This window comes from Colletotrichum higginsianum, chromosome 5 (genome assembly GCF_001672515.1).
Source record: "Colletotrichum higginsianum IMI 349063 chromosome 5, whole genome shotgun sequence".
In the NCBI taxonomy this organism is placed as follows: domain Eukaryota; kingdom Fungi; phylum Ascomycota; class Sordariomycetes; order Glomerellales; family Glomerellaceae; genus Colletotrichum; species Colletotrichum higginsianum.
The window spans coordinates 3,372,176-3,396,359 of record NC_030958.1 but is presented as its reverse complement, the minus strand read 5'-3'; the positions used below and the strand labels follow the sequence as shown (position 1 = coordinate 3,396,359).

The 24,184-nt window shown below is 56.8% G+C and overlaps 8 protein-coding genes across 8 annotated transcripts; 3 read left to right on the top strand and 5 right to left on the bottom strand.

The window, feature by feature from the left end:
* Nucleotides 1–1,219: 1,219 nt before the first annotated feature.
* On the bottom strand, nucleotides 1,220–6,516 carry CH63R_07886 (GRAM domain-containing protein; the record flags this gene model as incomplete). The annotated part of the gene is made up of 4 exons (XM_018302860.1): nucleotides 1,220–1,872; nucleotides 1,926–4,714; nucleotides 5,536–6,299; nucleotides 6,376–6,516. 4 exons carry the CDS (start codon nucleotides 6,514–6,516, stop codon nucleotides 1,220–1,222), a joined length of 4,347 nt encoding a protein of 1,448 aa, XP_018157638.1.
* Nucleotides 6,517–8,738: 2,222 nt separating this feature from the next.
* CH63R_07885 (uncharacterized protein) lies at nucleotides 8,739–10,399 on the top strand (the record flags this gene model as incomplete). The annotated part of the gene is made up of 2 exons (XM_018302859.1): nucleotides 8,739–8,762; nucleotides 8,822–10,399. The coding sequence occupies 2 exons, from the start codon at nucleotides 8,739–8,741 to the stop codon at nucleotides 10,397–10,399; spliced, it is 1,602 nt and encodes a 533-aa protein (XP_018157637.1).
* A 159-nt stretch (nucleotides 10,400–10,558) lies between these two features.
* On the bottom strand, nucleotides 10,559–12,178 carry CH63R_07884 (JmjC domain-containing protein; the record flags this gene model as incomplete). Its single annotated transcript, XM_018302858.1, has 1 exon — nucleotides 10,559–12,178. One exon carries the CDS (start codon nucleotides 12,176–12,178, stop codon nucleotides 10,559–10,561), a length of 1,620 nt encoding a protein of 539 aa, XP_018157636.1.
* A 479-nt stretch (nucleotides 12,179–12,657) lies between these two features.
* CH63R_07883 (Mitochondrial division protein 1) lies at nucleotides 12,658–14,878 on the bottom strand (the record flags this gene model as incomplete). The annotated part of the gene is made up of 4 exons (XM_018302857.1): nucleotides 12,658–12,933; nucleotides 12,989–14,007; nucleotides 14,071–14,680; nucleotides 14,804–14,878. The coding sequence occupies 4 exons, from the start codon at nucleotides 14,876–14,878 to the stop codon at nucleotides 12,658–12,660; spliced, it is 1,980 nt and encodes a 659-aa protein (XP_018157635.1).
* A 623-nt stretch (nucleotides 14,879–15,501) lies between these two features.
* On the top strand, nucleotides 15,502–16,482 carry CH63R_07882 (Chorismate mutase; the record flags this gene model as incomplete). The annotated part of the gene is made up of 2 exons (XM_018302856.1): nucleotides 15,502–15,680; nucleotides 15,753–16,482. The coding sequence occupies 2 exons, from the start codon at nucleotides 15,502–15,504 to the stop codon at nucleotides 16,480–16,482; spliced, it is 909 nt and encodes a 302-aa protein (XP_018157634.1).
* Nucleotides 16,483–16,592: 110 nt separating this feature from the next.
* CH63R_07881 (Protein BCP1) lies at nucleotides 16,593–17,500 on the bottom strand (the record flags this gene model as incomplete). The annotated part of the gene is made up of 2 exons (XM_018302855.1): nucleotides 16,593–17,363; nucleotides 17,423–17,500. 2 exons carry the CDS (start codon nucleotides 17,498–17,500, stop codon nucleotides 16,593–16,595), a joined length of 849 nt encoding a protein of 282 aa, XP_018157633.1.
* Nucleotides 17,501–18,638: 1,138 nt separating this feature from the next.
* On the top strand, nucleotides 18,639–20,059 carry CH63R_07880 (C6 transcription factor; the record flags this gene model as incomplete). Its single annotated transcript, XM_018302854.1, has 2 exons — nucleotides 18,639–19,086; nucleotides 19,227–20,059. The coding sequence occupies 2 exons, from the start codon at nucleotides 18,639–18,641 to the stop codon at nucleotides 20,057–20,059; spliced, it is 1,281 nt and encodes a 426-aa protein (XP_018157632.1).
* Nucleotides 20,060–20,566: 507 nt separating this feature from the next.
* On the bottom strand, nucleotides 20,567–22,192 carry CH63R_07879 (MFS transporter; the record flags this gene model as incomplete). Its single annotated transcript, XM_018302853.1, has 4 exons — nucleotides 20,567–21,639; nucleotides 21,707–21,914; nucleotides 21,972–22,011; nucleotides 22,065–22,192. The coding sequence occupies 4 exons, from the start codon at nucleotides 22,190–22,192 to the stop codon at nucleotides 20,567–20,569; spliced, it is 1,449 nt and encodes a 482-aa protein (XP_018157631.1).
* Between the last annotated feature and the right edge of the window lie 1,992 nt (nucleotides 22,193–24,184).

The following is a 24,184-nucleotide window of genomic DNA, read 5'->3' as shown; positions in this document are numbered from 1 at the left end:
GTCCTTCTTAGATAGGTAGTTGCAGGTTGGTTACCTGGTTCGTATTTCCTCGTGTGAAAGTGAGACATTTCAGAATCTCTCATGTCTTTCATTCGTCTTGTCCACATGAGAGAAAATGGCACTAGGAAGGCGGGAGGCAAGGCTGCTAACTCTAGCAACAATTGTTGTGGCCTATTTCTCACGCAATTTCGTAACTGGTGGTGACATGTACGTGTCTGAAAGCAGGGAGAAATGTTGCGGTGTTCACCTAACTATCTGACTACATCCATGGCCTTCTCTCATGAACATCCATCACCTTTGTTCATCAACGTACAACTGCATTATTTGGTCTAGAAACTCTTCCCCTGTTGGGGTATTATTACCTACCTACATACATTTTGTCTTAATGTGCCATACCATGAACCGTCATGCTGTCTTTCCTTGAAATCACAGGTCGAACGCGGCCGCGTCGAGCCAGCTAAGGTGCGTCAGGACATGTGCACACACAACCTCCAGACTTGTTGGTCTGGGCCGTTCCTCTCGATACTTGGACAACTTCGGCCGTTCTTGAGAGTTTTTGTTCGTTTAATTAAACAACTCCGAAAAGTCCGAGGCGGAAAGATGTTGCGGGCAGCAAGAACAGCGCCAATGATGTGGGGTATTCTCGGGAGGGGGGACAAGGGGGTTATCGCGGAAACGGTTGCTCTGGCTATTCAAACAGAGTCCCCAAAAGATCCCCATGCTTTGAGTCAATCCATAGTGATGGATGTCGTTTTTGAGAAGGAAATGCTTGTCTAGAGAAAGCGAGGTCTTCTTGTATATCCAATCTGGCTGAATTTGTTCCATCGACACTCGTCCCTTTGTGAGACGTTCAGCTCCTCATCAACGACCGCGAGTAAATGTACCACCGAGAGACATTTTGCAAAAAGGAAAAGAAAAGATCAGTATGAGGATGTCGAAAGACATGATCGAGCTTCAAAGGATGGGTTATTCATGATACGCTCAATGGTCATTGGACGCCGGCTAGAACAACTCACTCATCGAATCGGTGGTGACTCGTCAATGTAAACCGACATTGCTGATGCTGACCCATTCAAGCCCTGATTGCTCGTGGGCATCGCTACTGAATATGCTACACGATAACAAAGAAAAGAGAAAAAAAGAAGACACGTTGTGTGGTGTCGTACCTGACTTGGTGCGCTTTTCCCGCTGCCCCCCTTCCCATCCTTGTGGTATTTCCTTAACCCAACGAGGGCTTCTTCTTATCCATGACGCTCTTCAGCACCTTCAGCTTCTCTTCCGTCACCTTGATCGCCTCTTGAATCTCCCGGTCATCCATACGGTCTTCTCTGACCCTCTCTTCCACCGTGCTTGGCTCAATTGCCCTCTTGCGAGTGGGCAAGTTGCCGTCGTGAAGTCGCTCCAAACTGACTCGTTCTTCCAGCCATTCCCAAAGCTCGCTCTCTTCACGCCTCCACATCTCATCGTATGCGGCAAGGCGATCTGGGTAGCCGTACATGCGCACGTCTCCGGACGCCTGTCTGCCAGGGAGACCAAACCCGAACCATGTAGCCACGAGCAGGCCAACCAGGATGCCGTACATCATGTTTCCTGTCATGAGCGGTTTGACGATGTCAAGGATGGGCTCCAAGATACCCCGAACGGGCTCCAACGGACCCCAGTCCTTCTTGGGGACATTTCTGGGCCGCACCTGCTCGTCCTCAGCATCCGTCGCCGAGCCCGCCGCCTTGCTCTTCTTGCTCTTCTTCTTGCCCTTGGGACCGGGGCCTGCACCACCGGTGCGGACCTTTGTTGATACAGCCGACTTGAGACTGGCGAACAGATCTTTGCAGTATTGGGTCTGGCCGTCGTTTGCACCCTTCTCAATAGGACCTTTTGTCAAAGTTAGCGTGGGCCTTCATCGATACTCGCTGCTCAGCACATACCCTTCAGCCAACTCTTGCCTGTCCACTCTATGGTACAGTTGGACTGCACTCTGGTGGAGTTGTTTTCCGCCCACGTCAGGCAATACTTCGTTTTGACGCTGAAGATATTGCCGTTCGGCACGTCGGGGGTCTGAGTTGTAACACTGAGGTTGATGCCCTTCTCGAAGTCGAGGTGGTCCAGCGTCTCTGTTACGAGACACTTTGTCTGTCTGGGGCCGATGGCACCGTTCAGAGGCTTGATATAAGTGAAGTAGCGCGACTTGTTCTCGAGCGTCAATCCTTTCTTGTCTTCCATTTGCAGCTCTGTGCATTTGGCCTCGACGGTCAGCCATTTCGTCATCCAAGTAACCGAGGCAGGACCGAAGAGCAGGTTGTAAACCTTGCCCAGAGGCGCCGGAATGACATCGTCTCCCACGACCCTCTCGTAGTGCGTGTCCGAATCACCGCAGTCGGTTGGGGCGTGGGCGGCCGGACCGGGAAAGTCGTCGCCGCCAGACGGAACACCGACAGCGTCCTTGACGACGTCGGCCACGGCGCCATTAGCCCCCGCGCCAGAGACCTTGCGAGACACAGTCTTGCCGCCTTCGGGCTCGGCGTTCACCTCGGACAGTTGCGTGACATCTTGAAGATCATCGGCATCGTCGTCCTCGTCGTAGACGTCGTCGTCGTCGTCGCCAGATTCGCTTTCTTCGTCGGTGCCGGATAGGCTGCCATCGTCAACCTCGGGTGCTGCGGCGTCATTCACGTCAACCTTCTCCGTCTTGTCACCGCCCGTGCCCTCGAGCTGCACCCCGTTCAATGAGCTTCGCAGGGTGGGGTGTCCGAGTTTCCAGATGTTGACAATGAGGTCGTAGGTCGAGTCCCGACTCGTAAAACTGGCAAAGATGTGCTTGGCATGCAGCGTCGAGATCATGAGTCCGTTCTTGAAGACCAGGGCCGTGCTCCGCTTCTCGACGCTCACAATCTCGTCAAAGCTCATGACAAGTGTCGTGGACCAGCCAAGAATGTTGCTGCTGAAGCACAGGTGGCCTTCGGATACGTACAGACGGCCGTGCGCCAGGATTTCACGCTGCAGGGCGCAGCTGTAGTCTTCGATTAGGTAGTCATCGTCGGGCACGCTCTTGAACAATGTGTGGAAGTCGCGATTGCGCTTCTTGCTCGCAACCGCGAAACCAGTAAGTTTCGGCACGCTCGCGTTTGCTTGAGGGTGGGCGACAGATGCGTTAGCCGCAGCAATAGCAGCGCCAACAGTAGTAGCCGTACCTCCCGACACAGCCGAGCTTCCTCGCTTGCGATGGCGTCCTATGGCACTGCGAATGCTTCCACTCCGTTGCACGCCAGAGTTTCTATCTTCGTGGATGCTGCCTTGGGGGGGCGTGTGGTCTCCTCCGCTTCCCGGTTCGTAGAGCGATTGGGGTCTCGTAGCCTGTTTACCGTCGTCTACTCCAAGATCGCGGGTGGCGGCCGCATACGCAGCATCAGTCGGGGCCGACTCGCTTCTGACTCGCGCCTCGGCGGACTCTGGAAACTTGGCGGTGATGGGAGTCCCGGCGGCACTACCTGTGTCTGTTATTCCCAGTTGACTGAGGCTAAGCTCGCCCGACCCGATGGTCTTGACAGCAGGCTCCTTCTCCATGGTCGAACCTGTTGCGGATGGGGGTGGGGGCTCGACTTCGGGTTGCTCGTCGATCCTAATATCGGGCAGTTTCGCGACGTTTTTGCTCTTGGACGGAGGCGGACCAATGCCGGTGTTCTGGATGGTGCTCGTGAGCGAGGTCGCAGCGTTTTGGGCAGCCGAAAAGACAGATGAAAAGAAACCACCGGCGGATGGGGTGCCCGGGTTGCTCGCGGTGCCGTTCTCGGGAGTCGGCGTCAAAGGGGCGAGGGTGATGTTAGAAAGCTTACTGGGCCCTATGCTGCCGGATCCTGATCTACCCCTGCGGTGAGCAATCATGTTACCCGTGGCAGAGCCACCATTCGTGTTGCCTGAGGCAGTAGGAGCCTCGACGACGGGTTGCGGAGGTGGCCCCGGCGGAGATTGCACGAAGGGTGCGTTGTGATCGGTCGGCGTCGGGGGTGTATTGACGATGACGGGCGTGGCCTTGTCGGGGTTGGGCGGGGTTTGGGGCACGAAGGAGGTATCGATGCGGGATGTGGTGGTTGAGGCTCTCGAGCGACGTCGCTCAGGTGAATGTGTTGTTGAATTTACGCGGGATGCACCGGCATTGTTTGTCGCATTCGGTTGTGGCGCAGAGTGTTTGTCCAAAGTCGGTTGCTTTGTGGTTGCAGACGAGGTCGAAATGAGGTCAGAGGTGGAAGCAGAGGCGGAAGCCCTGCCTCGGTCTCTGGTCCTGCGCGTGTCTCGGCCGTCGTCGGTGTCGTCACCGCCCACCACACTACGCTCAGGGCTCGTGGCGGCACTGGGGGACTTTTTGGACTTTGTAAAAACACCCTTCAGACGACGACCAACGGGGGAGGGAGACCTCGTGGTGGTTTTCTTGGGTGGCACAAGGCCTGTGAAGCTGCGCTTGGAGCGTAGAGAGGAATCCGTCGACTCGACGGATTGCGTCCTCTTGGCCGAGTTAATCGAGGTGGTGGATCGCGCCGAGGCGATCTCGGGAAGTTGGTCGTCCAGTATCTGCGATTGGGGTTCAGGCAAATGGGATGCCTGAACGATCGGGGAGGAGGTGGTCAAGTAACCTATCTGCGAGGGATGCGTGGAAATGGCATTTGGTCGGAAAGAAGATCTAGAGAGAGGGGGGAAGAGGACGAGGTTAGAGATGGTCCAGCTCGAGGTTACATAAAGAGTAGACGAAACGAGACGGCAGAGAGAGATCGGTCAGACATGGATGACCCTGTGTTCGCACTCGCTTGAAGTGGAACACCCGCTCCTTTTTGGTAGGGACACTGAGGGGGGACGGGGAAGCAAATCTGCGCTGAAGGGACCCCCGGCAGCTGTCATACGACGAATGCCGCAGAGTGGATGAGGGGGCTGAGAGCCTGAGACCCAGCGACGAGTTCCGTCCAGCGTCCAGTCCAGTGTGAAGCGTGCTAGGCAGTCGGCCCCAATCGACCTCGACCCTCCCAAACAGAAGGGACACTTTCAGACCAAGGGTGGCCAGAGTGCGTCTGCTGCGGCCACTAATTTAGCCCGCTTTGCTCTCTCTCTCTGAGTGTCGTTGTCACCCCCGCTCCACTAACGAGGTGCGACCATGTGCTAAAAGAGAGACGGCGCCGTTGTTGTCCAACAGGCTGGGACCGAGTTGCGTAGGTGCTCGTAGCTCGCCTCGTCATTCGATGGAGACGCCAGTGACGAGTTTTCAGGAGTGCACCACTGCGAAAGACGTGGCCTTGTGAGGTGCTGAAAACACACACACAAAAGCACAGAACAGGTGCGCTCGGGTGCATACAAGCGGCGGGATCGAGGGAATAAGACGACCCATGTGTACTCGGTGTATGTGTGTGTGCATTGGGAAGTGTGTTGGGGGGGAGACATAAGCAAGGCCAGCCAAGAGATCAAAACTTGGCTTGGGCTGGCTTTTCGAGGTACATGTGCATGGGGGAAGGGGATGGGATGGACAAACAGAAGAATTCGGAGAGAGAAACTCACTGGTCAGCGTCGGATTCGTCGAGGGTCACCATGCTGTTGGTGGCTTTGGTGCTGATCTCGTCGGCAGCGGCGTCGTGGCCGTGCTCACGGAAGTGCTGGTAGTCGAAGTCGGGGAAGCCGGTCGAGATATCCTTGTTAGAGAGGGTGTCCGTGTCGTGGACGTAGGAGCCGCTGTCACGCCTGGTGGACAGATAGCTGGCGTTGTCGTCGTCGCCGTCGCCGTAGTCGTAGCTGTAGCTGTCTCGGAGTGGTGCAGCGGGCGCGTCAACGGGAGCCGTGACATCCTCGCCCTTGACCCCTAACAGCATCGCCGCCGTTGCTGCGGCGGCATCGTCTTCCCGGGCCTCTTGCTTCCTGCGGCGTCGCTTGGCTACGATGGCTCTAGGCAGCAGCTTGCTCAGGCCTCCTCCGCTTTCACTGGCGACATCCATGGTTTCGGGTTCAATGGCGTTACCCGCGAGTCGTGGATCGGAATTGTCGTACTCTTTACGAGCAGGCGGCGGCGGTACCCGTACTGTCTGTTTGGCGGGTTCAAGCTCGGGGAGGGAATACGCGCATTGGATGCGAATAGTGGGCACGACGATCCAGTTCCGCGGGTGCAGGGAATCGCGAGTAGGGAAATTAAAAAGGTCGAGAAGAGAGGTACGGTGTCCGCGGATAATGTAAGGCAATGCAATGTAATGTAGGCAATGCAGTGAGCGTCTTTCGTCCGTGTCGTTTTGTTGGTTGTAATGAATGTATCTGCGTTTGTGCTTGTGCTTGTTCTTGTGCTTGTGAGGTAATCGGTACGAACAGTAGTGGTTAGTTCCTGGCAAAGATGTAAATCTTTCGCAGTGGCACACGCTCAACTTGGGGGGGGGGGTTGAGGACATGGGTGAATTTCCGGGTCGGGGGCAGGAGGTTCAGGTCGCGCTCGTCGATTTGAGGAAGGAGGGTAAGCATCCAGATGCGGATACAGATACTGGTAATGATAATGACCATGACCTACAAATGATACTGAGTACATTCGCACCACGCTACCTTGGGTGCTGCAGCGCTGACCTTCCTAGGAAACCTAACACACACAATTCACCAGTGACGAACTTCCCGGCTAAAAGCCAGTCCCACCTTGGTTTGCCCAGCTTCAGGCTTGGCCAGCCTCTCTGGAGCCGAGCCGAGCCTCTCATTCCCTGGCGAGCGTCATCGTCGCATTCTGTCACTCTCGCTGAGCGTGAGGCCCGCCGCCCATGCAGGCTGCGTCTGGCCGAGCAGGGGAATCGGGCGAACTCCATCCTCCTTGGCTCGAAGTGGGAAAGGGGAGGGATGTTCTGGACAGTACCTAAGTGTACACTACGGATGCCTAGATAGGTGTATATGGATAGGCATGTACGGACAATAGTGTGCCTATTTTCCTGCCGGTGGGCCGCGGTGGAATGAATCCTGTTGCTGACCAGGACCATCTATCATGAGCGACCTGGAATTTTGAAGAATTGGGCATCTGGGGCCGTCCTGGCCAGCCCCCCCTCCTCCCCGATGGAGCCATCCAATGTCGCATTATTTGCATCCCGCCGCCACCCGCAACCTGGGAATGACGCTGCTATTTTTGTTCAAAGGCATTTCTCCCCGTGGGTGGATCTGACGGATACGGATACCGGGGATACGCAATCCCAAGAATCCCACCACGCGCCGACCTCGACTGGAGCCTTTCCCCCTTTGACCTGCATCTGGACGAGGCCGTGAGATGCTCAATCTCCTGGGTTGGCATCGAATGAGGCTGTGGCCGACGCCCACCCCCCTCTAGTAGCCATCAAGCAATAATAATAGTGAACAGGGAAAGGCACGGTACGGAGAATGCACACAGCTTCCCTGGCTTGGGTCGCTTCTCACCAAGGGCCAGGGCAGCTCTATGCTGGCCAACCAGGTTGCCCGAATAACATCCCATGCCTGAGCCTGGTTCAACTTCACCCTCGAATCAAGACCAAGAGATCAACCAGCCTTCCATCCCATCTCTTTCTCTCCTGGCAACGCGATGCATGCAGGTCTGGCAGATTCGCAGATGGAAGCTTCGATGGCTGGCCCGCAGACCCGATCGGGAGGGGGTGCTCCTGCGGCCGTTGCGTTTCCCGTTTTGGTTTTCGTCTTTGGATCACCTACTGGCTTTTTTCTCTCTGAGGGGGAGGTGTAGGACGTAAGTAGATAGGTGTACATCGTAAGCACGTGGGTAATATCATAACTACGTCAGGGGTTCTGCAAGTGCGGCCGATGTGATAGGCCAGGCTCCAGACCGACGAGACAATGCGCAACTGACATCGGACAATTGCCCTCTCGCCCGGCAACGCTGAGACTTTTGCAAAGGATGAGGCGCCATTGGCATACGTGGTCTGAATTCAGGGGCAATCCTTCCGGCGGTATTCATAGGCACAGATAAACCCTCCCAAGTGTTTGCCATTTACTGCCTTTGTTCCATTCCAGTACGACTGTACAAACTTGACTTACACTCTTGTCGACAACAGCTCATTGACTTGCTATGTTTGCCTGTTCGTCGCAGCTGACAAAACAACTGACATGGGACAGATCTGTTGTTTGTGTATGCTGAGATGACAGAGGCCCTCTTCTGTCCACCCAAGCACGTAATCTGTTCACTCTGGCTGGGTGGGTATTGAGTCCAGAACTTGCTTTGAGGCAATTGTTTGGTGACGTGGGTTGGGTCTTGGATATTTGCGTCAGAAGTTAGGTAGACTACCTAAGGTAGTACAGAGTACAGTGAACCAGCATTGGTGACGCTTTGATAGTGCTTACGTACTCCCAATCCAACTAACAAGCCCCATCCAACAAGCAATTCCAAGCATTTTTTTGACCGCGCGTCCTCCTGCTCCTGGTAGGCCACAGAAACCGGCGGGGGGCTTTTGCCGACTCTGGGGAACCCCTCCGCAACCGCAACCGCTAACCACCAAACTGCCAACCACCGGTCACCGATCACCGACCACCGAACATTCCAGGTCCATTGTTTGAACCGTCCCCCCCCCCGTATCTACCTTTCCGTCGGTACCTGCCTCCCACCTCCCTGCCACCCTATTGAATTCTATTTGCGGTGAACGTGTGTGATCCCGAAAGGCAGGGCTGCAGCTAGATCTGCGAGCAGGCACCACCTGCCTGTCAGGACCCCAATAATCCATCGTCTTCCCTTGAACCGTCATCGACACCCCGACTGCTGCGGCTCCAGCATGGACGAGTCATCGCTGATAAAGGTACATCTTCCTTAGCCTGCATGTTGCATATATTCCTGACTCTAACTGCCGTCCATCAGGCGCACGACCACGCCAGAGCCGCCTCCAACGCGACGCACCAGTCCGAAACCACCGTCGCCATCAACGAACATGCCCTCGCCGCCGGCGAGTTCGCCAACGCCGCCCGCGTGACCACCAGTGTCGAAGCGCTCCGCACCCTGAAACTCCTCGAGGAACATCACCAGCGCCTCTCCGAACTGCTCAAGCTACCCCTCGACCGCCGCGCGAGCCAGAACCCCGACACCATCGACGAGAAGCAGGAATCACAAGCCTCCGACGACCCAAACGACGTCTCTTCTCCCCACGATGCGAGATCGAAATCAGGAGCTGGCCACTCCGCCGGCAGCCCGGTCGCTTCCACCAAAACTGTGCCATCTCTTGCGCAGCCGCGCCGGTACCCCAACCGCGAGATGACTTCGTCGATCGCGAGCAACCTCGCCTCGGCGCGCGGGATCCGATCAAGCAGGAACCGCAGTCAGCCCATCCCGCCGAGCGTTACAAACGACCAGGCACCGGGGAGCATGGAGGTGCAGCCTCGGCGGGATGGATCAAAGGTCAAGATGCAAAACGTTCTCGACCAGTCTGGCAAACCAGGGTGGATTCCGCCGACGGGCAACCCCGAGCCCTCGCGGAGAGAAGTTGAGTCGGACAAGGCGGAAGAACCCACCTCCCCGCCGCCCAGCGACGACGGATACTCCCGCTTCTATAGCACCTTCGGCAACATCATCAATCGTCTCTCCGCGCCCCTGGCATTCGCCGGCCTGCCCCTCATCACCGAGGAATCTTCCGCCTCCTCCGTCGCCGCCGCCTTGGAACCCCCTGAGACGCCAGAACCGGCACCGATAAAGCGCAACCGGCTCAAATCTTCCGCGGCCCCCGCCGAGCCCGACCTGTCCAAGATCTACTCGCGCGCGACCCTCCGCGCCATCTCGGCCCACAACCCCAACGACTCGTTCTACGTCGTTCCCACTAGCGGCCACACCGTTTCGTACGCCAACATCCTCAACTTCGCCGACAAGGAGAAGCGCCGCCTCGAGGCCTCCCTTCACGGCGGCGACAGCTTCCTGGAAGACGACGACGACGACTTCGTCGACGCCCGCGAGTCGCCGTCCGTCCCACTGTCACCCAGCGTCAGGCGCCGCGTCGGCAGCAAGCCCTCACGGTCCGAACAGCAACTAACAAACACCGTCGAGGAGCTGTACCTCGAGAACCGGGGGCTCAAGGACATGCTGGACAAGCTGAGCAAGCGGCTCCACGCCTTTGAGGCCACGGCGCAGAACTCGAGCCTCGCGCTGGCCGAGAGCATCCGCCTGAGGCGGCCGGGTTCGCCCTCATCGATCGCGGTCGGTGGCGGGCCGTCGACAGCGGGAGGGGACGCAGTGCTGCGCTCACGGAATAGAGAACTGGAGGAGCAGATGGCCATGGCGGTACAGCGCATGGAAGCCCTGGAGAAGGAGAACAAAACCATGGCGCGAACGCTGGAGAAGTACCGCGAGAAGTGGGAGAAGCTCAAGGCCGGCGCCAAGGCGCGGCGGCAGGCGCAGGGGACGGCGGAGAGTGCCGATGCGGACGAGGCGGCGGCGACGGCGGCCAGCTGATGCCCTCCCTCCTCCTTTTATGATTTTTACGTGGAAAAAAACTTGACATGAAATACGACCATGGCCTGCCCGGGCCATCTACGGCGAAGCGGGGTATCTATTCTATCAAAAGAAATGAATTAAAATAAAGAGGCAAATGGCCATACACATCCACCGGACTTAACACTCTTTACGTGATTCGGACGACCGTCCATACGGGTCGCCGCGATTGCCGCAGTGATCCCCGTTCCACCAGAAGCTCACGCTGAAGCTCACGCTCAGGCTTCGGACGTAGTGCCACCACCCGATGGGAATGTACAACGCGTCGCCGGCCTCGAGCACGCAATCCCAGTGCCGCAGGCCGCGGAACTCCTCGAGCTCGATGGCGTCGCGGCCCTCTGGGTCCGGGTCCCACCCCTCCACGGCGCCGACGTCGAACGCGCTCGTGTTGCTCATGTCGACCTTTCGTTCCATCCCCCTGTCCCCGTCCCCGTCTTCGCCGTCGTCCTCGTCGCCGTCACATTCATCACCCCGCGGGCACAGCGCCTCCGAGTCTTGCGGCGCGTACAGCCGCACGTACTTGGCGCCGACGGCCTGGCAGAGCAGGTTGTGGTACCCGTCCGTGTGCAGCGGCGTGATGGTCCCCGCGGGGCCGAGCCAGGCGTTGACGAGCGGCAGCGCGAGCTCCGGCTTGTCGGCGGACGGGTCGAGCGGGTGCGGCGGCGGCGACGTGAAGCAGTGGTCCGGCGTGAGAATGTCGTTCTGGAGGTGCGGCAGCTGGGCGAAGAGTTCGTGCTGGGCGAGGTACGTTGTCGTCGCCGGCCCTCGAGTTTCTCCCTCGGTTTGGGTTTCGGGAGACGACGAGGACGACGAGGACGACGAGGACGACGCGATGATGCGGAACAGCAGATCTCGGAACGGGATGAGCTCCTGCGTCCACCCCTCGTCGACGTAGCTCCTGCCGACCTCGACCGGGACGAGCCTCCTCCCGGCGTGCGTCCGCGAGAGGAGATACCCCGGCGAGCTCCACGGCCTGGCCGAGAGAGCGGGCCAGTCGGTCAGCAGCGACTTCAGGACCAGCGGCTCCGGACCCAGGCCCCCGCTGGACGACGACGCGCGGTCCAGGTAGGACTGGAACGCCGGCATGGTCATGGCGTCGACGACGCGGATTGGTCTCGTGACGGGCGGCGTGAAAGGGCGCGACGTCGGGAACGACGCCGGGAGACGGGGAGCACTAGATGTGAGCGAAAGCGTGTCTTCGCCGTCGAGATGCGCGAGGAGCCTGGATATGGTCCTCCTCCCACGTGAGAGGCCTGCGCCGCCGGCGAGGATCAGGGCCCGGTCTAGCACGGCGACCAGATCGTCCATCAACTTCTCATCGTCGTTGTCGACCACGGCGCCGCCCCCGGCCCCCCTCAGAAACACGAGGCATGAAAACTTCAGCAGGCTGAGATCGGTGTACAGCTGCCTCCAGCAGTACGGCAGCTCCGCGTACACAAACTCGTAGAACCGACGGTACGTTCTCTCGATCTCCTCGTCGAGGCGTTGGAGAAGACGGGCGCCGCCGTCCCGTGGCGCTGATGTGTCGTCTGGCGCGTGGACCGTCAAGACATCGAGCGCGAGATTCTCGAGCGTTTGCAAAATCTCCGGTTCTAGGAGCTTAAGCCCGTACTTTCCATCATCCACGGACTTCTGTTGCGAAAGGCTCTCGGAGGCGCCGTTGAGGTGGGCGTCTGTGTGGATGGAGGCCGTTGTTTGGACGCATTCTTGGATGAAATCCGGGTCGTCTAGGGCAAGCATCTTATCTGGCGGTGATGTTGAAGCTTGAGTCGTCCCCTTTTAGTTTAACAGCCTCCCGTTTCCAGGGCCTCGATCACTCGTAACAGTGAGTGTGGTTGGGGGATGATGAGATTTGGATCTTTGTAAGTGGTGCGATTGGGGAGCATTTACTTCGAGTGGTCAGACGTCTAGAAGTTGGAGTCCGCCAGGTGGGGCCGCTCCGTCTGATGGGCTGCCGCTTGTATAAAGATCGGATGAACGGTCGGAGTAGCATCAGATTCGCTTTCGGCCGATATGGAAAACAACCGTTCTCAGTAGTGCAACGAAGACGCTAGGTTCATCGCCTTTCCCGCCGGACTGGAGGCGGATTCATAGACACATCCATTCGCTGGCTTTGTCGATAGAACAGACTCGTCACAACCTCAACGCTTCTCACAAACGCCATCCAGATTGTCATATTCGTGTTGATTCGCTGTGCTGAAGGGGGTTCTGTATATATTCTAACATGTCCATACTCCTACAATGCCGTCCTGTCGTCCCTCGACGAGGTAGCCGTCCCGTACACGTACACGCTCAACCACGGCGGGCGTCTTACCCTCCTCGGCCTCGGAAATGCCCGCGCCGCAGTCCCACTGGCGGCCCTCTACCTTATCGTACACCTTCACCACATCCTCGCCAGCAGCGCTGACAATCCTCCGCTCATCAAACATCATGCTAGTGATGGCGCTGTCGTACGCGTAGGCATCATAGATAGATCCTGTACGGAGATCCCAGATCTATCAATAGTTAGCGGGTAGATTCAATAGACGAGGCAAAATATCTCAAACTCACTCTAATACTTCTGTCCATGCTTCCAGTCACGAGATGAACGTCGTCGAACTGTAGGCACGTCACGGGTCCTGTGTGTCCCACCAGGCTTCGATGAACCTGGCCGCTTCGCAAGTCCCACAGGCGGACCATGCCGTCGGCGGTACCGCAAGCCAGAGCTGTCTCGAAGACCTGGAGAGCTCCAATAAAGTCGGCCGGCTGTGAAGGCGCTCGGTTCGTCTGCCTCCAGGAGCTCTCGCTGCCCAGAGATGCAGAAGCCTGGGCCGCCGCCCACATGACATCCAGAGTCTGGACGCAGCGACCCTTTTCGAGATCCCACTGCCGCAGCGTCTTGTCAGCGGAGCCCGAGACAAGCGTGTCGTTTCTGAAATGTAGGGCCGTGATTTCGTCGACATGGGACGACAGGGTGTAAAGGTGACAGTCTCTCATGCTTCCTTCGGGAGGCTCGACAGGGCCATCATCGGGGTTCTCGAATGCGATACCGTCCTCGTCTTCGTCTCTGCCGTACTGGCTTCCGTGGGGGTCGTAGTGCGCCTTGCTCAAATCCCAGAGTCGGATCGTGGCATCCATGCCTCCTGTGGCGAGGAAGTTGTCGTCCACCTGCAGCGCGCGGACCGACGCCGTGTGCCCATCGAGCAAGCCAATACACCGCCCAGCATTAAGATCCCATACTCTGATTGAATCATCCATGGCCGAAGTAACCATGGTTCCGAAAGGTGCGTCGAAATCGAGAGCCGTGATTGTGTCTTGATGCGCGCGAATCTCCCTGATGGCGGTGCCTGCCTCAAAATGCTCGTGCAATATCGGCATTGATTTCCGGCGGACCACTCTCTTTTTCGGCTTCGACGCTGGCGTGCCAGCCGCTGATGGCAGTTTTTCGTAAACGGATTGTGACATGAATCCCGCTTCGTCCTGGTCGCCGGCCAGGTCTTCCTCGGTCTTGGTGGGTGTGTTTATCGCGATCGATTCGGCTTCGTCGACGAGGTCCTGCGCCTCTTCCAGCCGCGTTTCAACGTCCATAACTAGCACGTGTTAGCACCAAACAGACGCCATGCCGCATTGTCCCTGGGTGAGTCTGCGCTTACGGTCGTGTTCCAGCAAAGTTTCGTCCTGCTCAAGATTTGCGAGTCTGTCAAGAATGATGCGTCGCATGCCGTGCAGATTGGCGATCTTGTTGTCGATATCGCGGATCTCGCTGCTTGCCATGCTTTTGCGAACGCCCAGCATTTCCAGCTCGTGCATCATCGAGGCCTTGTCTTTCTTAAGGTTGTGAAGCGCCTGAGGCGTACCAGGACTGTGTTCGGTGTCTTCCAGTAGCTTCCTGCCTCTCGATACCCGCCGTCGATGCTTCCTACCTTCTTCGGTCAGGTCGGGGAAGCTCGCCTTGAAGCCCTGGAAAAGAGAGTAGGAATTGTCGCCCTCGGGGATGTTGGCCAGCAACTCGTCGGGCAAGTAGGTCACGGCGCGGTGCTGGATCTCGGTGGTGGACAGCTTGGAGCGGACCATGTCCGTGGGCGTCGTCTTGGCCATGGAAAACATGCTGCGCTGGATGGTCGGGCGGCGCAGCTGCTTGTGGACTTCGGCCAGGGCGCCATGGTAATGGTGGTGATTGTTGTTCCCTTGCTCGGAAAGGGGCCCCATCAAATGGCTCGCCGTCGTGGTGACCTTGCGCCCAAAGGCCTCTATGCCACGCGTCTGCGAGTAGCGCAATCTGGTCAGTCCTCAAGTCACGATGCACAGCACAAGAAGCAATGGCGGTGACAGTAGCAGTTGCACTGGCAGCGGCGGCTGGTCACGCGGGTGGCGAGCGTGACTTACAGACAGGACGGACTGGTCGTCTCCGGCGGCCGCATCGTCGTGGAAGCCATACTGGTCGTTATCCGAGGCGGCCATGCGTACGTACGTATGCGTTCTCCGTTCGGTACGCGCGACGATGGGTTGCACAGGAGAGAGGGAGGGGGGGAGGAGTAGGAGGTGGAGGACGGACGAAAAAGGAGAAGGGAGGTCGAAGCTTTACAGTGGTGGGAACAGCTGCGGTTGTGCTTCGACATGCATGGAAGGTCAAGTTTTGTCTGTCTCGGTCGAGAAGCAGATACGTATCCACACCTGGTCCCGGCTAGGACCATCTTCGGGTTGGGCTGGGGTTGGATGACGCGCTAAAACCCCGAGAGCTCCCTGCAACAATGAGTCTGTTGACCACTGACCACTGACCCGCGCGCGCGTTAGCGGCGTGCGAGGCTGCCGTGCTGTATGCTCCGTGAAGCGTCCGCCTGCAAATGATGGCAGGGGTCACTGATTGGTGCCCGCTTAGGCCACCCATGTGCACTATGGGAAAATGAACATGCAGGTCCAGTGAACGAGATGGGCAGCCTTGTACTGCAGAACAGCTGGGGGGATGAGAATTTTGGCACTTTCCCCCTTTTGCTCCCTCCGACTGGAGCGTCATCGGCCTCGGCGCCAGCATCTTCTCCCCCCCCAACCCAAGGTTTTTCGTGACTTGACGATAAGCTGCCCGAATGCGTTTCTCACTCCAACCCGAGGCACAACCCCCTGTTTCGCACCAGAACAACTCCATAGAGCTCGTCTACGACTACACATCAGGCTTCCAATCAATTGACGACGAAATGGACTCTCTCATCGACTTATCCGACCCCTCCAAGGCCCTGGACCTGTCCCGCATCCGGTACCAGTTGATGTTAGTCCCCCCCCCCCCCCAAGTCGTCCGTTGACTTGCCGACCATCCTGCTGACAACAAAACGCGAAATAGCCGTCTGGAGGACACAATCACCTTCCACCTGATCGAGCGAGCCCAGTTTGCGCACAACAAAACCATCTACGTACCCGGTGCACTCAACATCCCCAACAGCGACCTGAGCTTCATGGACTGGTACCTCCGCGAACAGGAGAAGCTGCAGTCCATCATCCGCCGCTACGACTCCCCCGACGAGTACCCCTTCTTCCCCGAGGCCATTCAGAAGCAGATTCTCAAGCCTCTGCATTACCCGCGCATTCTGCACCCCAACGACGTCAACGTCAACAGCCAGATCAAGGACTTCTACGTCGACAAGCTCCTCCCCGCACTCTGCCCCGATTTCGGCCGCGAGGACCGCGGTGAGTCCCAGGAGAACTACGGCTCCTCCGCCACCTGCGACATCGCCTGCCTGCAGGCCCTTTCGCGCAGGATACACTTTGGAAAGTTTGTCGCCGAGTCCAAGTTTCAGTCCGACCCGGAAAAGTACACCAGGCTCATCAAGGCCGAGGACCGCGACGGTATCGCCGACGCCATCACCAACGCCGCCGTCGAGAAGAAGGTCCTTGAGCGCCTCCGCCTCAAGGTCCTCACCTACGGCACCGACCCTTCCATCGGAGCCGGCCCCGAAAACCAGGCCAAGATTGACGCCGACGCCGTCGTTGCCATGTACAAGGACTTTGTGATACCCCTGACCAAGGAAGTCGAAGTTGAGTACCTCATGCAGAGGTTAGAGCCCATAGAGTAGACTTGTGGAAAGATGACGACACACAACAAAGAAGAGAAAACAAAAATAGAAAGACTAAAAAGAACAAAAATCTAGAACGGCTCAAAAATGATGTCTTCGTTATTGGTATTCTATTGCGGCGGGCTCAGGTACTGCTCTACCGCCTTGACCGCGCCCTCCCACTTGCTGGCCTCGATCAGGATCAGGTAGCCATGCGACTTCACACCCATTTCCTGGAAGGCGCGCTTGCTGTCCGCCACCGCTTTCTCCTCGTTGGTGAACTGGAACGAGCCGTGCGCCGTCGCGTGCTTGACAAATACCTCGTCTTCGGGGTGAAAGTGCCACATGGCGGCGTCGGCCTTGGCCTTCTTGCCCTTTCTCTCCGTCTCAGTGAGCGTCGACTCGACCTCCTGGTACGTCTTGGAGAGGATCAGGTAGTGCGTGAATTCGTAGGGCTCCTTGTCCTCGACGGCGGCCTCGACCTCGTCGATCAGCATGCGGTACATGGGCGGCGCGATCTCGGAGGGCATGTTGATGAGCCTCTCGGAAATAACCAGGCCGACCTGGGCGCCGCCGTTGATAACCTGCGGGATCGGGGCGAGCGCGGCGTTGGTCTGCGCCTTGTCGATGATGTACTTGGCGAGCTCCGCCATTTCGGGCTTCTGGCTGTGCTCCTTGATGTTGAGCACCGTTGTGAGGGCGTAAGCATCGTTCTCCTTGCTGTCGACCTTGACGGTCGATCCAATCGTGGGCTGCGACAAGATGAGGTCCGCGAGGCCTGAGATGTTGAAGAGCGTCGAGTCGACGTCGAGCAGCTGGCGCAGCAGCGTCTTGGTGCCCTGGAAGTCGATCTCGGGGTCAAAGTTAAACCATTCAAAGTCGACGTTGACGACATCAAAGTCCTGGGCCGTGTGAGTAGAGTCGTACGGGAAGATGAGCGTCTTACCGCCGCCTATCTCACCTCATCGTCGGAGCTGTCGTCGGCCATCTTGACATCCTCGGCCGGCTTGGCCTCGTCTCTTTCTCTCTTCGTGCCCATTGTGATTCTTATCTTGTCTTTCTCTTTTTTGGTGCTTGTGAGTGAGAGGGATGGTCTGGTACGTTCGAAATATTGAGAAGCACAATGTCGTCTCCGGCAAGCTCGTCGAGCGTGAAACGATCACTGTCAGTGGTGTCGCCCGCCAGACCCCCGTCGGTTAAGAGGAAATTTTTGGTGGAGATGCCCCTCACTAAGCTATTTTGGGACAATGCAGCGGTATCGTCTTTATCGATAAGAGCGCCGCCGTGGCCGGTCCGCTGGTGGGTCTCCGACGTCCGTCCCCGGACCCTATTCTTTCCGTATTAAATGCACCGGCGCGCTGACTAAATCCGTACTATAGGTAGAGCAAAATGCGTATCTCACTCCCTGCGATTCTTTTGATACATGATTCCTTGCTATTCTCGAACTGACAGAAACAAGCAGGTCAACTTATTTACTGGGGCCTGCCGACGTCGGATTTAAACCCAGCATGCGCGGCTTTCTCCCTTGACATTTACAGTAGACGAGATTGATAATATAATGCATTGTGATGATCAGGCGTAAGGAATTCAACATTGCCGCTTGAAAATGCGGAATTCTTGTCTTGACGAATTCGGTACCATCTTAAGTCGCTCAATGGTGGACGTGGGGCTTGTGCTGGACGAGTAAACTTTCTCAAGACCTAGGAAACCATCAAGACTTATAAACTGGTTACCTAAGGTAAGCGAACAAAAGGTGGTCCTATAGACTTCTACTTGACAATGGTGCGTATGAACTTACATAGCCAATCTGGAGAGGCGCAGCTATCAAAAAGAAGGGGAAAAAGGAGAGAGAAAACACTACTACTGAGGACAGCTACGGGTGATGGTATCGTTGCTTATAACCCAGGGGTTTTTCTATCAGTGACGGCAACCTAGAGCGCACAAATACCCTCCAACATCGGCTTCCTGTCTCGCTCCGACCTAAAGCCTTGCTCAAACCCCCCCCCCCCTCCATCAAACAACTGCCTCCATCGCCCTACGAGCAAGCAAAACCTAGTCGTCAACACATAAGAAGACCACAATGCTCTCCCCGGCACATCAAAAATGGCCTGCTTACTTGATCACCTCTTTGTAAACACATCCTGAGGCCTGCACGGCTCCCGAATCTTCTCAAAGAGATGGCCTCCTCCTTCAGATTCTTTTCCCTCCCCTGGGAGCTGCGGGACATGGTCTACGAGCACTACTTCGCCGTTGCCGGTGGCTATGTCTGCGACTCTCAATCGTTCCTCAGGGGCAAGCTGAGAGGTTCAGGGGTCTTCAGTCGCCGCATCGACCTCGATCTCATCTTCACCTGCAGGCAGGTAGCCGCAGAAACGAAAGGCCTCCCATTTCGCGCAAACACCATCACATTCAAGACGGTCACCTCACAAGATCTTGGGGTCCTCGCCGTCGACTTCGATTTCGTTGTCCACTATCTCGAAAAAGAGCAGGACTCTCTCTTTCTTTGTGGCGGGCACTACGTCACGAGTGAAGCACATGTCGAACTGAAACGTCGATACCCGCAGTTCGCTCCTCTGCTCGACCGCCTGAGGGCAGATCGAGGCTATTTCGGTTTTTCCCTGGCCAGTATTCCTATGGCGAAGTGCCGTCGGTTTACCGCGAGTTCTGCAGGGACACACTCCAGGCCCTGTCGCTCTGCAACCCGGACGCACTGGATATCCTGCGGCTCGCTCACAGAAGCGCTCTTCGTACACTACCATGCCCAGTTCACCACTGGGTCATTCCGTCCCAAGACGACATGGATAGACTGCTTTCAAATCTTCACGAAACTTCTAAATTGACAACTGAGAGGCGGTTAATTCTTGATGGCATCCAACGCTTTTCAGCCGTCGCAGTAGCAATCCACTTTATGGGATCCCTGCCCGCCGCCTCACGCATGCAGCTCCGCGACGTTGTTTTAGACGAGGATCACGAAGCCGTGGCTTTGCCGGAATGCCATGGACGAGGTCTCATACCATTTTGCCAAGAGAACCCCCAGCTTCGCATCCAACGCCGGTTGAAACTGTGGCAAAACTTCTTCCCGGCCGAAAAGACAGTACAGTCTCCCAAAATGTTCATGTCGAGAATGACCGAGCGTGTCTCGAGATGGATGGTGGAAGCCCGGGCTCTCCCCTCCGGCGGCATGCCCGCCGCGTCTTTCTCCTTGCTTCTCGACGGCAGCGGCCCCGTTTCGCAGCACTTCTCCCACGTCTTCCAGTCGACAGTCCAGCGGCATGCTGCGTGGCAGCTAGCGTGGACGGCATCACAGGAGCGTCGTGACCATCTGGTGCTTTCCTGGTTCGATCGGCGCGGGAGGGAGGGGTTCTCTATGAGGGGGTATTATGGATACTTCTATGAGGATTTCCCGGCAGCCATGAGAGACCTTGTCAAAGACGACCCCAGGTCGATTGTTCGCTGCAACTTCGACGTCGGTAAACCTTGGGACATAGGAAACAGCATTCCGGATCATCAGACTTGGAGTCTCTCTAAGTGGAACGCCGAGTGGTACCGTCAGGACAGCCAGTGGTGGGACGTGGTCTCCTCCTTTTGCACTTATTGACTTGTATGCGAAAGCATATTTGGAGGGATGGGGGAAGCAGCCAGTGATGGCGTTTCTGTGTAAGAACTTGAACCAATGAAAAGGTAGGGGTTGTGTTAATTCTAACGATTGGTGATATCGGGGCATCATCTCCCCAAGGGAGAGAATAGAGCATGAAGATTGCTTCGTCACTCTGTGTAGAATCCAATGCTGATGGCGAGATATTGCGTCGCCCACGTTCATCAGCCGCTACTTCTGAAATCGTACATGTCATCTTGACTTAGAAGTTTGAGTCCTAGCCACGTCGTACATAATGGCCACCGGAGGCATTCGAGAGATTCCTACGTCTCAAGGTCGATCAGATTTGTAGCAACACTCGGGATAAGATGCTTTTGACGTTAAGAAGTGATACAGTTTGCCACTACAACTGCTCTGCACTGAGCATGGGAATCAGAGACACGTCTCTTTTTGTATAGAGATACGTCTATTCGGACGTATATTACTTTCACTTTAGCACCCGCTCCAGGCCTATGAGTCCTCGACCATCTTCTCCTCGGTCTTCTCACTGGGCGCCTCGGCGCCAGCCTCCTCCGTGACGCTGGTGCTCTTGGTCACCGCTAATACCGTCGGCAGCGCGAGAACCAACGAGCCGATGCTCAGCCCCCAGTTCATGGCGAGCTGCGTCATGGCGCTCGTGTGCTGGGCGTTGATCCTCCAGGCCATGGCGCCGCCTGCCGCCTGGAAGGCCTTGTAGGCGCCGACGAGCACGGCCGCCCGGCCCGTCGAGTTGGACTGGGTGCCCATGAGCCAGTAGCAGTACGACTGCCACAGCGAGTCGTAGGCGCCGTAGAAGATGTACAGGAAGATGGGCCCCGTCGAGATGGACCCCTGGGTGTAGTCGACGTCCTGAATGAGGCCCTGCGCGTGGCGGGCATCCTGCCACTTCTGGAACTGGTAGCCGCCGCCCCAAGTGACCATTCCGGTAACGAAGAGGAGGACCCAGCCGAGGCGGGCGCGGCCGGGCCGCTCGAGCATGGGCAGGTCTAGGAGCAGGCCGATGAGGAGGCCGCCAAACATCTGGGCCATCCAGTACAGCGCGCCGTTGAGGGAGCGGGTGCGGATGTTGAAGGTCATGCCGTTGACGTTGTTCTGTTGGTACGAGTAGAAGACGTTGGCGCAGAAGAAGAGCGGCAGCATGCAGGCAACGCGCCAGTTGCAGAGCGTTGCAACCGTCATGTCCAGCAGGCCGCGCATCGAGTGGTTTTCGGTCTCGGTGGCAGCGTGCAGCTGGGCGAGGCGGATGCGCTTCGGCGAACAGATGAAGATGCCCAGCGCCCAGCCGAAAAGCATGATGGCCATGAGGGCGATGTAGGTTGCGTCGTTGACGGTGCCCGTGGTGGAGGAAAAGTTGAGGCCAAAGGCCGCGAGGGAGCCGACGCCGCCGCCGAGGTTGAAGATGATCCAGAAGACGGCGATGGCGCGCCCCTTTTGCGATTCGTGGACGTATGTCGTCATGATGGCGCCCTGGACGATCCAGATGAAGGAGGAGCCGATGCCAAGGATCGCGCCGGCGGCGATGACAAAGGGGCCGTTTGCATTGTCTTTGGGGTTTGGCTTAGTGAGGACCAGGAGCCGGAGGAAGGGGGAAAGGAAGAAGGAGAAACTTACGGTTGAAGTTAAGAAGACTCCCGCTATAGAGAGCGTACGTCCAGCCGCCGATGAGGAAAGCGATCTTCGGACCGACCAGTGCGAGGATCGGACCGACGAAGAACAACGCCGCCACAGCCGTGGTGGAGAGGAGGGCGACAGTCGCGTTGGCCGCGACGGTCGAGTCGACTTGACCGGAACCGCCAAGACCTGTGAGGGCGTTGTACATCTGTGCGTCTGTCAGCTTTATGCATTGCGTTATTGTGTGTTAGGGGGCGCCACTTACTCCCGGGAGACAGAAGCAGATGAAGCTGATGAGAATGATCCTGGGGCGAGATTCAGCGGTTGCGATGCATCAAGAGACCCCGTCGTTACTCACTGCGTCCAAGGGTGCGAGTACAGTTTCATGAGCTTAGAATCCTCTCCGGCCTCGACATCTGAGTCTCCGACAACTTCAACGTCAAGTGGCGCCTCATTAGGCACATGGCGGGGTTCGTCAGCGCTCATGATGGTCCGTCCGGCTTCGGTTATCGACAACGTTGTTCGTGAATAGACGGCTGTCTGCAAACTTCTTCGTCTTCTTTGTCTTCTTCAACACTTCACGAATAGCCAGGTGCTTGGGGTTAAAAGAGAGTTGCGTCTCTCGGTTCACCGTGACATCCGCTACAATGGTCGTTCGGCGAAGCGGATTCTAGAAAAGAGAGAGAATGACACGAGACACGGCAACGTTGAAGTCGAGGTCAACGTGATGGGACGATGGATTTCTCCACATTCCTCCTATCTCTCAACGAAAGTTTCCCGCGAGAAACGGTCCCCCTTTTTTTCCTCTTCCTCTTAGCAGATACAACATGGTAACAACGCGGTGACCAAGCGGGGAAACGACACAAGAAGATAAGCTGAGGGTCCTCTTCCTGGTCTTCTTCTCCGCAGTATCCAGTATTTTTCTCGAGACGGAGGGCCACATCTTTCTGGGGTGACAAGTCCAAACCCGTGATCCATGTGGGAACGAGGCTCGAGCTGAGATCGGATATCGTGCGCTGATTCGTTCACCTTGCTCGAGCGTTGATCCAGGAAACTGGGTCTGCCCCGGCTTTTTTTTTGGGGGGGGCGCTTCGCATCCCGGCGCCACCCGCGAGGATGATTCACCTTGACGACGAATAGGAGTTCGTTTGAGGCTCCGCCCAGCTGGTGTGTTGCATGCCGGTTTCTCCGATGGAACGTGACATTGGCATATCTGGAAGCGGCAATTTGGACGACATACGACGCGGGGCATTGGCGACGATGGACTCAGTTCTACATCCGAACTTCGGTAATCCATTCAGAGACTGCAATTCTGAGACGTCTAGGTGTTGTTGATGGTGGGATAGTGACTCATCACGCCGTAGTATCTCGGTCTGCTTGTCTGCTTTCGGTTTGCAATGGCCCTGCTATGTGCCAGAGGGTTTCGGTCTTGAATGTATGGAAAACATTGGGGTCTCCAGAATCAGAGGCTGGGGCAAATCATACATACTCGCGCGCTCGGCGGGGAGACGGACTTGTTGTTACAACAAAGAGTAAACAAGACTTTGGGGCCCCATTGAGAGCCTCGGAGGAAACGTGCCTCATATCAGTATGGAAAGGCGGACTCTGAAATATAACGTGGCCGTTGAAACGTTACTCTGGAGTCGCGGAGAAAGATATGTGGGAATCAAGGCGGGCACATCAAACCTTAAGCTCATGACTCTCCTTCTCTCCCCGTGGGGAGAGGTCAACGTCGCACTTGGGCCGACCCCCACAATTGACAGCTCCTGAACGATCCATGGATGTGGCAAGGTTTCAGTCTACAGGCAGCTTTCTGGGAAGCTAAAGTGAACTTACTATTGCCTCAGATCTGCTTGCTAGAGGTGTTCCGGTACCACTTCCGGGATCCCGGCGTGCCGTGCGCTTTCCGGAGGATGATACTCCCGGGGCCCAGCAACTCCGGACCCCGGAAGACTCCGTAGCTTGATGACCGCAAGCTCTCGCGCAGATTGACAATGAATTGTTGGCAATCCCCTTTTCTTGGTTGACGGTAGTGGGGCGCGGCAGTAGCGGGCTAATATGGAAAACGGCCTTCTTGTAAGCGTCGCCTGATGCGACAATCGTTTCCCGCCATATGCGCCCACAAGTGATTCAAGCTTTTGATCATGTGGACTTTGAACGTACAACAGGCCACTGTTTTGAGCGAGATACTAAACATCCCCTTGAATTCACTCGTCCCCTGCCGATCGTTGTTGAGTTCCTAAGCCTCAAAACATGGTCCAACAAAGATTACCACAGCGGCAAATGCTTTCCCTTTGACACAAAAAATGTCACAACGTCACATGCCGAGACAAAAGACCTGGGTTGCGAACAGATTGCAGAGCCTTTCTGTGGCAGAACAATGACTTTTGATAGGGACCGTCGATTATTAATAGACGGTTTATCCGCCAAGTGTAGAAAAAGAATGCCCAGAGCTGGAAACATCGCAAACCAGATAGC